The sequence below is a fragment of the Manis javanica genome, chromosome 15, assembly GCF_040802235.1.
Source record: "Manis javanica isolate MJ-LG chromosome 15, MJ_LKY, whole genome shotgun sequence".
NCBI classification, from domain to species: Eukaryota; Metazoa; Chordata; class Mammalia; order Pholidota; family Manidae; genus Manis; species Manis javanica.
The window spans coordinates 6,600,301-6,616,891 of record NC_133170.1 but is presented as its reverse complement, the minus strand read 5'-3'; the positions used below and the strand labels follow the sequence as shown (position 1 = coordinate 6,616,891).

The following is a 16,591-nucleotide window of genomic DNA, read 5'->3' as shown; positions in this document are numbered from 1 at the left end:
CTAAGCATATTGTCTTTAAAATGATTCAATTGTGCTGCCTCCTAATTTTTACAATGTCCCTTATCATGTTTAAGACATACCTTTTCTGCCTTCAGATTTGTATCAAATGTGAAACTCAGTTAATTCCAGCCTATGTCTTCATGGATTATACATAGTCCAGAAGCATTATTTTTTGACATTTTAAATTTCAAAATGTAATAATATCACAAGTGACATCATAAAGCTGTAGTATTTCTAAGTGAAGATAGTATCCCTTTGGCGTTCAAGGACATATGTTCTTTCTAATTTTGTGTTCCAGTTCTTTATCAGCTAGGGCAGAGACTACACTTACTTATTTAAGTTCTTATTTAAGATAACTCTAGACATACTACACTGAATTTCATGTGCCCTTTATACAGCTTCCTCAAATGTTGACATCGTCTATCACCATCATACAATCATGGAAACTAGAAATTGACGGTGATATAATATTACTAACCAATATAAAGAATTTATTCCACGTTTGCCAGTTGGCCTACTCGTGTCTTTTCAAGATCAGGGTCCTATCCGGGATCCCAGTACTGCATTAAACTGTCATGTTTCTCCATCTCATCTAGGCTGGTGGTGTCTTCCTCTGTTTTCCTGACCTTAATAGTTTTGTAGAGTCCTGGCCAATGATTCTGTAGACTGTCCTCACTTTGGATTTATTTGATGTTTGCTCATGATAAGAATTGGCTTATGCATTTTTGACAAGAATTCCACAAAGCGGCACTGTGCCCTCTCAAGGGCATTCTGTCAGAGGGCACACGGAGCCGCTGTGCCTCATCGCTGATCTGACTTTGGTGACTGCACCAAGGTCTGCTAGTTTCTTCACTGCACAGTTGCTATTTTTCCTGTTGGGACTAATGAAATCCTGAGAGGAGGTGCCCTATAGCTACAGATATCCTCTCATCGTACTTTTCAGCTATTTTATGTTCCATTGGTAATTCTCACCTTCAACAGTTATTACTTGGCATTTGCCAAATGGTGATATATTTTATTTCCATCATTTCTCCTACACTTATTAATTGGAATTCTACTGAAAGGAAGAACTATTTCTTTTTCCCTCATTTATTCAGTTATTATATCAATGTTGGAGTCATGAATATTTATTTTATTCCATGGATTATAATTCATTACTATATTTTATTGTCCAAATTATCCCCTTCAAGTAGGTTCTTGTGTCCTTTGGCGATCTCTATCATTTTTTTGAAGCATTTTATTACTTACTCTCTGGATCAGTCATTTCTCCAGAGCCTAGTTCTTTTAATTGGACATTGGTATTTAGAAACAAAATTTAGGTGCAGCATATACTCATTGCTACTGAGATGTCATGGTTCTAATCCCTGTCAGCTGACAGGAAGTATGTGTAGGTATATATACAAACATAAATACCTCTCTCCATCTGTCTGTCTACCTACCTACCTACTTACCTACTTATCTATATTTATCTAACATAAATACCTCTATCTACCCATCTGTATTTATCTTCCTATTAAAGACTATTAGTTCATCCTAATACTTCGAATTACAACCCATTACCACTCGTTTTCTTCTAGTTGTCTCCCTTCTTTATTTGTGGCTCCTTTCTCTAGGAGTGAGAAGCCTGACTTTCATTATCCATAATGTGCTTACTTATTTGCTCTCTGGTATACATGTAAAGAAGTCTCAGAACTGCAGCCCCACAATCTCTGTGAGAAACGAATTCACCCACTGTAGTGTTAGGCACAGTTCTTTTTATCTCGAGCTTAACAATACATAGCAAAAATACTGGTTTCCAGAATTACTCAGGTTCCATCATTTCCTCTCCACCCTCTCAGTGGGGTGATGTTGTTCGTGCAGCCCTGTTAGGTTCGTATTTTACTTACTGTTTGTTTTCCATTTGGGTTCCTCCGACACACGGAGGTTGATTTTAATTATCATTTATTTGGGAAGGGTGTGAAACATTACCATAGTTCTAAGAGTCAGAATCATATGAAAAGGTGCAGTCAGGAAAATGTCACCCCGCCATCCTTTGTGTCACATTTCATCCCATTCCTACTCACCCCTAGTAGCTTACCAATTTCATTAGTCTCTGGCTTATTCCCCCATATGTCCTTTTTGCACAAATAAGTAGATACATGTTTTCTTATATGGTAACTGCATTACCACATAAGTGTCTTTTTGTGGTACTGGGCAATTTGAATACTGTTTGGTGATTTTATCTCTGAAGGGTACTGTTCCTAATTGGCATGTTCTTACCACAAGTATACTAGAAAGCTAATGAAACCACTATTTTCTTTCTTGAAAAATATATTTGGGATCTGTGTCTAGAATGAAAATGCACACGTGAATTTTGACAAGCTCATTAGCCCTGAACCATGTATTCCTTAATAGGATTTGCCTAAGAAAACCGTGACATAAAACAAGTAGCCATGTTTTTCAAGTTTTCTTTAACCTGTCATATATGTTTTTAGCGAGATAATTTAATTTTTTCCCCTTTCTAAGTGCATTTGCATTATTTTCAGTTATCAGTGAGAGATGGAAGGCTGAACACAAACTAGGTATTTTTTGCTTCGGAGGCCTTGCAGAATAGCTTTCGTTCCCCAGAAGCAAAGCAGAGCATTTGCCCAAGGCCCTTGCGTGGCGCTGCCGTGCGTGTCATCGTGCCCTCTCTCTTCTCCCTGCCCCGCAGGCGTTCGGGCAGTCCTTCTCCATCCACCGCAAAGTGGCCGAGGACGGGGAGACCCGGGAGGAAACGCTTCTGCAGGAGTCGGCGTCCAAGGAGGCCTACTACCTGGGGAAGATCCTGGAGATGCAGAACGAGCTCAAACAGAGCCGCGCCGTGGTCACCAACGTGCAGGCAGAAAACGAGAGGCTCACGGCCATCGTGCAGGACCTGAAGGAGGTAAACAGGCGGCACACACGTTCCCTGGGAGGGGTTTGTCGGGAAGAGGGAAGCGAGAAAATTCTTTCTCGGAGAGGGGAAATAAACCTTTTTCTTTAATCGGAGGAGCTGTATTAAACATGTAACACGGATGCTAGCAATTTCTCTGCTTTGTTCATGAAGTGACAGCTTTTTCCGGGATGAGCTTTTCTTTCTTTTGTTATTTGGTAAGAATTCCATTCTTTATTGAGTACTTGGGAATAGGCCTTGGTATTTCTGCAAAGGTGTTTAAAAAATATAGGGACCTCCACACTTCCCCCCCTTCACCCGTTTTCATACAGCGTGGAGAAGAACGGTTGGTTGGCTGTGATGCTCTGTGTCAGCGGTGATTCGAAGTGACAGTAACGTGAGCCCAGGACCTGTTCTCACTGGGGAATGAGACCCCCAGGCCTGTCTGAGGGGCCCGAGGGTCTGGCAGTGCAGAACCATAAACTATGTTTTTGGTTGTACATAAAGAAACAGACCCCAGCTGGTATGAATTTGGCCAAGAGGCCTACAGGGCCAGTAATAGACAGGGGGGAAAATATCCTTCCGTGGCCTTGACCAGCATCATTTTGATGAGAGAACAGGTAAGATTATGATAGTGCCGAAGCAGATATTTAGTAAACAAGTGTGAATTTCATTTTTCTCTCTCCAACCTGTAAAGTGTAACATACTAGAAGATGGCCTAAATAGCTTTACTTGGACAATATTTATCGAACATTTACTTTATAGTACATTAAACTAAAATCCCATTGGTGAAATCATAAAATAAAGTAATGAAACTTTTCATGCTATTGCATACTCTCAAATGTTAGTAAGATATCAGAATTTACTGCAATATTTACAAAGCATACATGCAATTATACTGGTATCCCTAACCAGAATTTGGTATATATATGTAAAAAAGAGATGTCCCAGAAAATAGACCCCTTCAGGTGGGATGCAGAAGAGTGGAGTTGTAAAATGAATTATTGACCATGGTAGAGATTAAGCCTGTGCTTTAAAGAGCAAATAACTTACCTTTTATTGACTGGCAGACAGTGTGCCAGGCACTATTCTAAATTCTTTACATGGAGCAAGTTGCTGAATCCTTGTAACAACCCTGTTGAGGTAGGTCCTCTTATTATATCATCTCATTTTACTAACGGGGCACGTGAATCGCAGAGAGGTCAATAACTGGTCCGGAGCACCTGCGAATAGGTGGCAAGCCAGGATCTGAACTCAGGAAAGCTGGCTCCCATCTAGATGCTTGAGCCGTGTCGCTGTAGCCACCAAGAGCCTGTTTCCCTCTTTTGAATCTTGCCTCAAACTAAAGAAATTTCTGGCAAAATATATGAAGCTTGAGTACAGTCTCTAAATTTGTAGCTTGTTGGAATAGTGTTGTTATCATTTCCTTTGGATATGACCATTTTATATTTTAAAAGCTGCTTAGTCAATAAGATTTTTATTACATTTGAAGCTCTACTTTTTTCCCTCATTGGAATAAAAAAGCAAATTTCATAATACACTAGTGGCTCCATTTCCAGAAATCTCTTATGGCAGCACTTTAGGAATACATCGGTTCACCCTTAAGGAATCCATGTCTACAGACTTTTAGGGTCGGGGGGGCACCTGTGTGATTACTCGGTAAAGACCACTCCCGGGTCACTGCTGCTTTCTCCAGGATCCCTCGATGGGCATGTATCCTTTACTCGGGCATTTCCAGCATGTGGAGAGAGAGCCGCGAGCCCTTTCAAGAAAGGGACTGTGTTCTGTCTGTCATTTATCTCGGAATCCCCACAACCAGCCCAGAGCCCAGCCAAAAGCAGACACTGAAAAATGTTCGTTGAGTTGAACTGAAAGGGCATGCTTTGGGAGTCAGCTACTCCTGGGCTTGAATTCCATCTGTGCCACTTACCAACTATGTGATGTTGACAAATTCCTTTTGTTCTCCAAGCTTTACTTCTTTAATTCCCACATGGAGAGATTATACTAACATACAGGTCCTGTGTCAAATGCCTCGTTCAATGGAGTTGCTAAATTGTGCAGTTATTGCTCATTCTGTCTTCCAGCTCCTACCCGGGGCTGCCTGTCCTGGTACTTGGTGGCTTTGATTGTTAACACAGCTCTTTTTTTGTTCAATGAAAAGTTGACTCCCTGTAATTTTCACCAGCTGGCCACATTTCTAGCCTCTGGGTCTACAGAGAATAATTTTTTTCCCAATTCCACCTGACATTTTTACCCAAGCCCACCCAACAGCTTCAAATATTTGGAAAGAATATCTTGTCTTCTCTTTCTTCAGACTAAGCATATCCAGGTTGATTAGCACTTCCTCATGTGACATGGCTTCAGGATCCTGTACCTTCTTAGACCTACATCCAGTGTCCTTTAAAAATGTGTGTCTGCTTATAAGAAACATGATTGACTGTCTTTACTCCTGTTGTAAATCCTTGAAATCTTGAACTATTGGAGCTAGATTTTGAGTTTCTCAGCTTAGGGTTTTAATCTTTCCGGATTTCTAACTTTGCAGTCCTACCTTCAACAAAGGTCTCTTAAGTGCTTGTTATTGGCCAGATGCTTGGGAAACATCTGTGAACAAAAAATTCAACCAAAAGTGATTGTTTCCAATGTTAGAACAACTAAGTGTGTCTAGAAACTATTTCCTCATACTCTTTAGCATCTGTGGAAATAGGCAGTAAGCTGTTTCTTAGACATCAAGTACTATAGAGACGGAATGTTTGTGTCCCTCTGACATTCATGTTGCAAACTCATCTCCAATGTGACCATATTTGGAGATGGGGCTTTCAGAAAGTGATTAGGTCATGAGGGTGGAGCCCTTAGGAATGAGATTAGTGCCTTTATAAAAGAGACATCTTTGCCCCTCTTAACACACGAGGACACGCCAAAAAGATGGCCATTTATGAACCAGAAACAGGCCCTCACCAGACCCTGAATCTGCCAGTGCCTTGATCTTGGTCTTCCCAGCCTCCAGAGCTGTGAGAAGTAAATGTTGTTCAAGCCACTCAGTCTGTGGTATTTTGTTGCAGAAGCCCAAATGGACTAAAACAACATGAAACATTTGTACAGCAATATTACAGTCCTCTTAATCTCTCATTAAAACTACAAATAGGTGGGACCTGCTGTGACTAAGTGAAAAACATAATTAAAAGGGCCAGATTAGATGCCATGGACTTCAGACGTCAGCACATAACTCATTTTATTCAAAGGACAGCCTTTCAACCATTTTTAAGAGTCAATTTGCTTCAATTTTATAAGTAGGTAGTTTGACAATGGTGTGAAATTAGAAAGCAGGAAATTCGAGTTCAGGTCCTAACTTGACCATCTGACCAGTTAGTTGTGTGATTACATTTCTCATTTCCCATGTAAACATTATGCTAACACCTACCCTACTCCCCATGATTTTCATGAGATAAAATCAACTATTTTCATGAGAGTGCTGTATAAGGAATAGAGGACTATGTAAGTGCTGCTTATGTCTCAAGATTTCGTAATCAGACTTAGTCACACATACAGGAGAGACACAGTAAGTTAAAAAGATGTATTGGAGTAGAGGGAGAGACAGTAGCAAGAAGTAGTGGCTGGCATCCTGACACCAGGAGGAAACAACACATAATTAAAAGCCAGTTGATTGCAAGAGAACTATCTGGGCGCTCTTACTATAGTGTGAACAGCCTTCCATACCAGGCTGCTTGTCGGAAGGGTCACTGCAGATTGATTGCTCAGTACAACATCGAATGTGTTTACTGATGATCCGAGTCTTAGGGAAAAGATTAAATTATTAAATGAACTCAGCCAATAAATAACAGAGTTTTCCTTATGACCTGTGATGTGTCTGGCAGGATAATTGGTCAGTGGGAGCTGTGTTTACATAGAGCTTCCCACTGAGTGATGATTTTACCATCCTGTGCAGGCGTGGCTGGGAAGCTGTTTCCGTGGCATATTCCCGTTTCTCTCCAGCTCTGCATTCTTGCTGGGAATGACCCTCACACCTCTCTGGACTGATGCAAAGCACAAAACAGTGAAACATTATCACTCATTTTAACTGGTTTAAATAACTAATAATACTATCACAGGCTAACATTTATGAGAGCCAAGCGTGGTATGTTCATTATCCTAATTCTCTCAAGAAGTTACAAGGCAGGTGCTGTTTCTGTCCCTCCTTTAAGCAGGTGAGGCAAAGGGAAGCCAAACAACTTGTCCAGTCAGTAGCCAACCTGGTGCCTTAAACCAGGCAGTCTGGCACTGCAGTGTCAGCTCTTAACCGTGCTAGTGCCTGCTCACTGGTTTATTGACTCCACCGTAAAGAGCTGTATTTCCTTGGTTGAGCAGTTCTTTCCAACACTTGCTGAGCTACAGTTAAAATTCGCCTGTTATCATCAGGAGTTTGAAAGCAAAGCTTAACAATATATAGACAATTCACCTCTGGATACTTGTGATTTGGTTGTGCCTTGGGGAAAAGAAGTTACATAAATGGGTTTCTTTGTAGGATTAGGTAAAAATTATAGGCTTGTAGAATTTCTTTTTTTTGGTGTAGTTCCATAAATTCTAACACATACATAGGTTCATGTAATCACAACTGCAGCCAAGATGCAGAGCTCTTTCCTCAGCTCCAGACCTCCCCTGTGCTGTCCTATGTCTTTATAGCCACATCTTCCCCCACCCCAAGCTCCAAAGGCCAGTTATCTGGCTCCATCACTATAATTTTGCCTTTTGGGGAATGCTGTGTTAAAGGGATCATGTAGTATGTGTAACCTTTTGAAACTGGGTCTTTTCTCTCATCATAAGGCCTATGAGATTCATCTAAGTGGTGCATATATCAATAATTTGTTCTTTTTTATTGCTGAGTAGTATTCCCCTTTGTGGATGTACTACAGTTTTTTTTTTTTTTATATCAGTTCGCCTACTTGAGAAGGTGTGGGTTGTTTTCAGATTTGGGCATTACAAATAGAGCTGCTGTATGCATTCATGCATGATTATATTTTGGTGTGAACGTAAGTTTTCATTTCTCTAGGGTGAATAACTAAGAGGGTAGGAATTCTGGATCTGATGGTAAGTGTATGTTTAACTTCTCCAGAGTGGCTGTGCCATTCTGCATTTCCGCTGGCAAGGTGTAAGAGTTCTAGCTTCCCTTCATCCTTTCCAGCACTTGATGCTATCTGTTTTTCATTCTGACCATTCAAATAGGTGTGTAGTGGTATTGCATCATGATTTCAGTTTGCATTTCCCTAATGGCTAATGATATTGAGCATCTTTTCATGTGCTTATTTACCTTCCATATTGTCTCCTTGGTAAAGCCTCCTTGAGGCTTTTGCCCATTTGTTAATTGTGTTGATTCTTTTCTCAGTGAAGTTTTGAGAATTCCTTACATATTCTGAGTACAAGACCTTGTCAGATACGTGATTTGAAAATAATTTCTCCTGGCATTTGGCTTGTCTTTTCATTCTCTTTAAAGTGTCTTTTGCAGAGCACATTCTTCATTTTGATGAAGTCTGAAGTATCGAAAAAAAGTTTTGTGGGGAGTGGGTGATATGGGGTAAAAGGGGTCAAAGGATACAAACTTCCAGTTATAAAATAGCTAAGTCTTGGGGATGTATGTACAGCATGGTAACTTCAGTTAATACCGTATTGCATATTCAAAAGTTCGCTAGGAGAGTAAATCTTAAAAGTTCTCATCACACAAAAAAATCTGTTAACTGTGGTAACAGATGTTACGTAGGCTTTTTGTGGTGATCATATCCCAACATACACAAATATTGAGTCATTACATTACATACCTGAAACAAATGTTGTGTGTCAATTACACCTCAACTTTATGAAGTAATAATAATAAAACAAAAAAATGTTATGTGTTATGCTTTTGATATCAGATTTAAGAGCTCTTCTCCATCCCCAAGTCATGAAGATTTTCTCCTATATTTTCTTCTAAAGGATTTCTAGATTTAAGTGTATAGATCTATGATCCATTTGGGGTTAATTTTTGTATAAAATGTGAGGTTTATGTCGAGGTTCATTTTTCTGGCATATAAATGTCCAGTTGGTTCACCACCATTGTTGGGAAGAGTATTCTTTCTGCACTGAATTACCTTTACCTCTGTCAAGATCAATTGGCCATGTTTGTTTGATTCTGTTTCTAGACTTTCTCTTTTGTTCTATTGATCTGTGTGTTGGTCCCTTCGTCCGTACCACCAGTCTGTCATGATGAAGTCAGAGAGGTAACAGCAAGTGAAATGGAAGTGAAATCATGGGGGACATAATAGACCAGTGAAGGGATTTGGGCTTTTATTTTGAGTGGAAGTGTTGAGGAAAGGAGCGAGCAGCTTCAGTGAGGCGTAGAGGAGAGGAGGTGCATGGTGGGGCCGAGACCTTGGTAGGTATGAATGAAGAGGGTCTGCAGGTTCTCTTTACAATAGAAGTCACCACCTGCCTTCTATTAAAGAAATCTAGAACATCAAAACCTTTGCTACCACTTCAGGTTCCTCTCTGAGGTAGGAAGCAGAGTCAGCAGCTGCGAAGGAAGAACACGGGAGGCACTGGGCGTTGGAGGGGTGCGAGGTGGCGAGCTGGTCGCCTGGGAGAGTGAGTCCCAAAGATCTGAACACGGGAAGGCGTGGCTGTCACAGAAGGTCCTTCCAGAGGAGGAATTCCAGGAGTGGAGGTCATGTCTGCACATACTGCTCATGCTGGGAATTAAGACCAGAAGTTTCAGATGTGTTGAAAGTGAGTCAGGAGCTAGTCTTGGAGACATGAGGGGAATGAGTTGGTGTTTGGTAGGTGAGAGTAACAACGTTGGTAATGGATGGGAGCTACTGTTAATTTGTTTCTAAATATATATATATTATATATTTAGAAACAAATTAATGTATACACACACACATTTACTAGGTTAAAAAAATGTCATGATGACCTGAGATTGAAAGCAGAGGAGCTTTGGGAGAGGGAGTGGGAGTGCTCTGAAGGCAGCCGTGTGGAGCAGAGGGGCACCCACCCACCTCCAGGCCCGCCCCCACTTGAGAGGCTTGCAGGGAAGTGGTGTCCCCAAGGGAGAGTCAGGTCTCCATTAAGGCAGGGTGAGGAGTGCATTCTCCCCATCTGTGACATCATCAGGATGCCCACTGTAAGCCCACACGCTCTCAGTCCATATCATTGAAATGCTTTCGTCGTTGTGAGGACCATACGCATTTCATTTCCTTTTTTAAGGTTCGGAAATATTTTTTCCATGGTTTGATCACTTGGGTTATTACCTTTGTCCTTGAAAATAATACAACAGCTTTTGAATAGCCCTCAAAACGATGTCAGTAGATCTTTATTCAAAAATATCTTTTGCCTTTTTGAGGTTATTTTGGGGAGGTAACATGGACCTGCTTTTAATAATCCCAAACATTTTTGGGAAAACTTCAAAAGTGAAAGCATATGTCAATATTTCCAACATCCAGATGTTGGATATCATTTGGTCACAGCTTCAAATAGTACTGTTTTTTTTTTTTTGTCTGTGACTCTCTACATTCTGCACTGGACAATGAATAGGGGCATTAACCACATCGAGCCCCTGTGTTATAGCCAGTAAACCTTTGCTACATAGAGAATTAAATGGGAAACTGCAGGGAAGGTCAATTAGAAATGCCGAGAGAAGTCACCTTACGTGCGTACTGAGCATGCTAGAAATTGTATCCTGTAGAAATGATAACTCTGAAGCTGACATAGATTTTTAAAAATCTATTTTTAAAGTAATCTTATATCATCTTTTTTTTTAAAGGTAATTTTCATTCATCATTTAAAGATATTAGGCAGTGAAAAACATCTTGGTTTTTAAACGTAGAACTGGGCATAGTGTATATACTGTGTGTGTGTCACGCATTTCATATACACATAAAGAGTTTCTTCTTCCCTTCCTTCCCTCCCCTCCTCCTTTCCTCCGCCAGCCTTCCTTTCCTTCTCCTTCCCATCGTGTGAAGAGGGTCGAACACCAGTTGTCTGCCACTTGGAACATCAGAATTAAAGATCTGTGCACGATCCGTTTTGAACACATTGATTCTTGGGCTAAAAATAGCGCGATTCAATTTCAAACGTCGTCTCCCACCCCGAGCTCAGGCCGCGCTCCGCGTGCAGACGGGGTGTGGAGGAGCCTGGAGCACCGTCAGCGTTTCAGCTGGAATGCTTAGTGGGCAATTCTAATCTTTTTTTTACATCTTGACCTCTATTTCCAAAGAACAGCCTGGTTGGCAGGCCTACCCTGATTAAGATTCTGTTCAGGCACTTAATTCTCCCAGGGGGATTTATAGCTTTACAATCAAGGATACCTGAATCTACTCAAAACTTAATCTCTTGAAGGTTATAGGAAACGTGTACTTGAGCAAGGCAGAAAGAGCAAATTAGTGCATAAGCTTAGTGATATAGTGAATGTTGATATAGTCTTGAATTATGCTTTTTAATGCTTAATCAGCAAATATATTTAAAAAATAAATAGAGTAGACCAAATCACACGAGGTGCGTTAAGACACCCAAACTTCATCTTTCAATTTGAATTAACGGAGAATACTATGCATCCCATAGGAAAGGCCATGTACATTGATTACCTTCCTGACTAGTTTCATCGCCATCATTTACTTGTTCAGTATCATTAAAAGCATGTAGGTTTAGAGATTGTGCTCTGATAGAGTTTTGGTTTCACTGGAGCAATTTTTCAAAAAGCTTAACTGTTAACTAAACTCTTCGGACGCTACCAGAATATACAAAACCTCACCACCTGCCTTCTATTAAAGAAATCTAGAACATCAAAATGTATTTCCTGATGAGCTGTGCCACACAATATTACTCCCCACACACAACTGTTTTTAAGCAATGAGATAGAGATTTGGCTTCCTGTACAAACAACTCGTCAGCATATTCTTTTCTGGATGACAAAATCAGTTGTTAGGATGAAGGATATAAAATAACCTGTCAGGATAACAACACCCCTCTCCTCCCCAACTATTAATGGCACTGAAGCTGGGCCTTGAGACTCATAAAAATCCTGCATTATTATTTGAATCAATCTTCCATTGGCAGTACGTGCTGATGAAATGTTGTTTCGCAACTTGTTTTCATTATCGTCTCTGTAAGGAGCCTTTCTAGACGTTTTTTTCTTCATGGCCACGGAATTAAATACTGAGGAGTCAGATTTTGTAGGGTAGGGTTGAGCCTGGAGGGATTACAAAGCATTGTAGTACCTAAGATGTTTTCGCTCCCCCAAGGACCGGTCTTCACCCCCTTGGGGGCTGTATTCGCTTTCTGTGCCTCTGCTGCGACCCAGCGCTTCAAGTCCGGCGGCCTTCAACAGGCAGGCTTGTTTTCTTGCAGTCCTGGAGGCCGGAAGTCTGCAGCCGACTGGGGTGCGGTCCAGGTGCTGGCAGACCCGTACCCCTCTAGAGGCAGTAGAGGAATATCTGTTTCTCCCAGGTTACACCCTTCTTCAGCTTCCTGAATTGCATCCCTTGCATTCCTTGCATTCGTTGGTTCAGGGACCCTCTCCATCTTTCAAAGTCGGTAGTGTAGCATCTTGTTTCAGGGTTATATTGCCTTCTTCTCTATCACATCTTCCTCTGCCTCTCTCTGTAGGGACGCTGGGAGTGCACTTAGGGGCTCTCCAGCGGTTGCAGGATAATCTCTCCATCTCACAATCCTTAATTTAAGCGCATGTGCAAAGTCTCCCCCCAGATAAGGTCATGCTCACAGGTTACAGTAATTGGAACCCAGATCTCTTTGGGGGCTGTTATTCAGCCTACCGTGCTGGTGATACCACTTTACTGGAAACGTGTGATCCTCACCATTCAGAAGGAAAGAAAAGAAAAGAAGAAGAAGAAAAGATAACAAACATGTAACTGGCTAGTGATCAATTCTTATTATATTTTGACCTATTTGGGGTCCTTGCCATAGAACAGAGAGAGAAGGTATGTTTAAATTAATAAGATTCAGAAGAATAGAGCTTGCCATGCCCTTCTTCCTGGGTGTACTCACCCATCCGTTTACCTGACGTCACCCTTTCTGCTGGTACTGGTCAGCAGGGAAGGGCAGCGAGCCACCCCAGGGTCAGGCAGGAACTCTTACTGTGATGAGCAAATCCACCATTGAGCTTCAGCTTCAGAGAAATACTATTGAGCTGGCAAATGCTTTTGATGTGTATGTGCAGGTAGTCATAGGTAACCACAATTTTTCAGACTCCGCAGCAAAGAGAAATGAAAATTCTGTGCTGTAATTTGCTGTAAAATTGAGATGTCAGGAATGACCATTCTGTTGAGCTCCTACTCTGTGCAAATGCTGTGCCAGATTGCTGGAAATATCAACACATGCTAAGGCGCAATGTCTGCCTCTATGAGACTGTTTAGAGGCATCAAATACACGTGTCATTAATTCTACTGCAAGGCATTTCTCTGCCCCTGGGCTGCGTGTCTCAAGATAGTTGCCTGGATTAAAGCAAGAAGTACCTGCCTGACAGCCTCTAAGTATACAGCTTGATGAGGGTCCCCTGGGAGGCATCCAGTTCACACCACTTGGCCCTCCAGCCTAAGAGAAGTATTATTAATTAAAGACTTCATGCCAGGTTCTTCTTTATTTAACTGTAGCAGATATCTTTGATGATCTTGAAATGGGCCAGTTCTCTGTTAACAATCTGTGTGTTGTACTCCCGTCTGAAATGAGTAAAGGTTATTATTAGGCAGCTCGAGTAATATTTTAATGTTATTAGGAGGCTGGATTCAACGTGAACCTTATTTAAGTCTAACGAGATTCTCTGCTACAACTGCTTTTGGAGACAGACTTTTCTGGAGACATGCCACCACATCACAGGGTAAAAACAGTCTTGTCTGCCCTTATTGTTGGGCAGATAGGACCTGGGCACCTTAATATATATATATATATTTTTTAACTGGAGAGCCAGAAATTTTTATTGAAGCCTAGCAATATAACATTTCATGTTCTGTTAAGTAGATGCATGAAAGAAAATTGTATTAGGTAAGATCCCTTACAAGTTTTTACTTAAAACATTGCAAATACTTGAAGTAGAAGCTTTGAATTTTGTTTTTAGAGCTAAGGGCAGAATTTGCAAGTGTTTTCATCTTCATATTTGCCAGGATTTAACACTGGTTATGTGCATATTAGTACACGTGGGTTATCTAGGCTAAGTCTCAGTATTATTATCTATCAAGTGGGAGTAATAACAATACCTACCTCCAGGGCCTGTTGGGAGGATAGATGAATTCTTACATATGGCATAAATGGAATAGCACCTGGCACATAGTTTGCACTGAGTCAGAACTAGCTATTGTATTATTTCATTGCAGTTTGCATATATTTTTAAACTGTGTTTAGGATTATTTCTTAGGACAGCGTTCCAGAAGTAGAATTACCAGATCAAATGAAACAGGCCTTCTTTTTAAAGATCATGCTTGTAGCTATATTGCTTCTGTAAAGAATGAAAGCAATTTATGCTCTCATTCATAGAAAGAATTCCCGTTTCACTGAGTCCTGGCAAGCACTGAAGCTCCATAACTCTTTTCAGGTTGCTTATTGGGTAGGTGAATGGTGGCATTTCAGTATTAATTTATAAGGTCACTGATGGTAGCGACATGGCTTATCTTGTTCATCAGAGTATCCTCACACAGCTCAGCATATTCTAGACAGAAAGAGAGGGAGAGAACAAGAGGATGAATGAGAAATTTGCCACTTTCATAAATTTGTGGAATAATTAATGAGTAACTCCTTAATTAATTAAGGAATCATTTTCATTCCTTAATTTTATTATATATGCGCTTCAAGAAATCACTGATCATCCTTAATCATTGCTATGAGTATTTCCCCCAGTTTATTTGCCTTTTGATTTTTGTTTTACTTTTTACACTGAAGTTTTGGCAGATCTGTTTTTAAAGGTCCTGCCTTTTCCTAAGATTCCTTTTAATGCTTTTAAGCATAGAATGCTCCTCCCTCCTTCTTTTTCTCTTTGGCCTTCTCAAAACTATAATGCTTATTTATATCAGTTTTTATGCTTAAATTTTTGCTTTTAATGCTTTAGTCTATGTGAGATTCAGTTTCATGTGTGCAACAAAGTGAGTTTAAATTAAAAATCTTCCCCTATTAACTAAACTATTTACAGCACGGTGCCCCTCTTTTAATAAATATGAAATTATTTCTAGACATTTTATTTAAACATCATAAATAGTTTAAACTGGGAGAATCAGAATAAATGACATTAAAAAAACAAAAACCAGAATATTTTTATCATATTGGAGAAGAAATAAATGAAAAGAAAGAGTTGTTAGTAAAGTCATCTCCAGTTTTTCATTGTAAGTGAAGAAAAATAAGCATATGTAATTTATTACTATTTCTTACAACGTACAACTTTAGTGATTTGACATAGTTCTTTAAGACATATAATTTATGAGTATTTAGAATTGGCATGAGTCCTGGGTTAGTGGTTTACAATTCTGATGAGAGTCTCATTATTTTTATTTCAAATATCAGGAAAATACAAGAGTGTCATCAAATTTAATCTTCTTTCCCCCAGTCTGATTAATCAGCAATAGGTTTTGATTAGCTTCCTGCAACCTAAACATTCAAATAGCCTAAGGGTTTCTTATCAGGTCCAAGAAGGTAAATAAAAGTTAAGTATTTTTAAAAATAAATGAATGAATAAATAAAGCATTTTTTTGGTCTGAGTGATTTTCTTCATAATTTCCCTTTAATTAAAATGGATTCCTCTCTCAAAAACACCTGTGTTTTCTTTTGCACGAGCGCACCTACGTTAGTCTTCACTGCATGGTGTTTCTCTGTCCTGTCTGTCCTGTTTTGTTTTATTTTAGTCTTGTTCTGTTAATTCTCTATCCCTGGGAGAATAAGCTTTGGATTCACTTTGTAATTATTGCCACGTAACAGCATGTTTAAAGTTTACTGTTTTTCTCTTGTTTTTCCTACTGTTTCAGTTATTTTGATGGCCCTTTTCTTTTTAATTCATACCTACATGCTAATATATCTCCAGATAGAACAATTTGGAAAACCAGCTCAGGCTTGCTTTTTTTTTTCCCCCTGGGGTGATTTAATATTTCTTCTAGGAATGACTTCTAAAAATCATGAGTTCAGTTGTCTACATAAGAAAAGCCATTCCTTATCAACTGTTTCCAAAATTAAAATTGTTTCTTTCATTTACATTATATGGAATATGAAACCCATATGAAATATCAATATGAAATATGGAATCCATTAATATTCACAACCAGACATTGCAAAAATCAGTTTTTTTGTGTTTGAAACAGAGCTAATAATACCTGCTGGTAGAATTATCCAGTCTAATTTTTTTTTTTCTGCTAATAGGTGCTCAGACTGACAGAGTTAAGAACCATTTGACCCAGTCTCTCTTTGCCCTTCCCCCTTATGCAAATAAGGTGACCCCTGCATCCAGTCGCATCATCACAGCAGGCTCTTCATCCTTTTTAGTGGAATGTCTCCCTCGCCATCTGCGTGCCTGCTACCCCAGACGTACGCATCTCCCTTCAGTCTGCAAGACAGAATACCTGAGGCTGTCATCAGGGTCGGTTTACCTTCCCTTGCCTCCGTGTCGTTCTATTCCTGTCAGAGACCCAGCTGACAGCTATTCAAGGGCCATAGCCCGAGTGACCTACAATCTGCCAACAACTCCAT

At 40.1% G+C, this 16,591-nt stretch overlaps 1 protein-coding gene across 13 annotated transcripts in view; it reads left to right on the top strand.

The window, feature by feature from the left end:
- Positions 1-16,591, top strand: part of BICD1 (BICD cargo adaptor 1) — a 185,014-nt gene that overhangs the window by 76,767 nt on the left and 91,656 nt on the right. For all 13 annotated transcript variants that reach the window (XM_073223768.1, XM_037010227.2, XM_073223765.1 and 10 more), the window contains exon 2: positions 2,693-2,905. In XM_073223768.1, the coding sequence (XP_073079869.1) occupies positions 2,693-2,905 (213 nt within the window). The remainder of the gene's footprint in view (positions 1-2,692; positions 2,906-16,591) is intronic.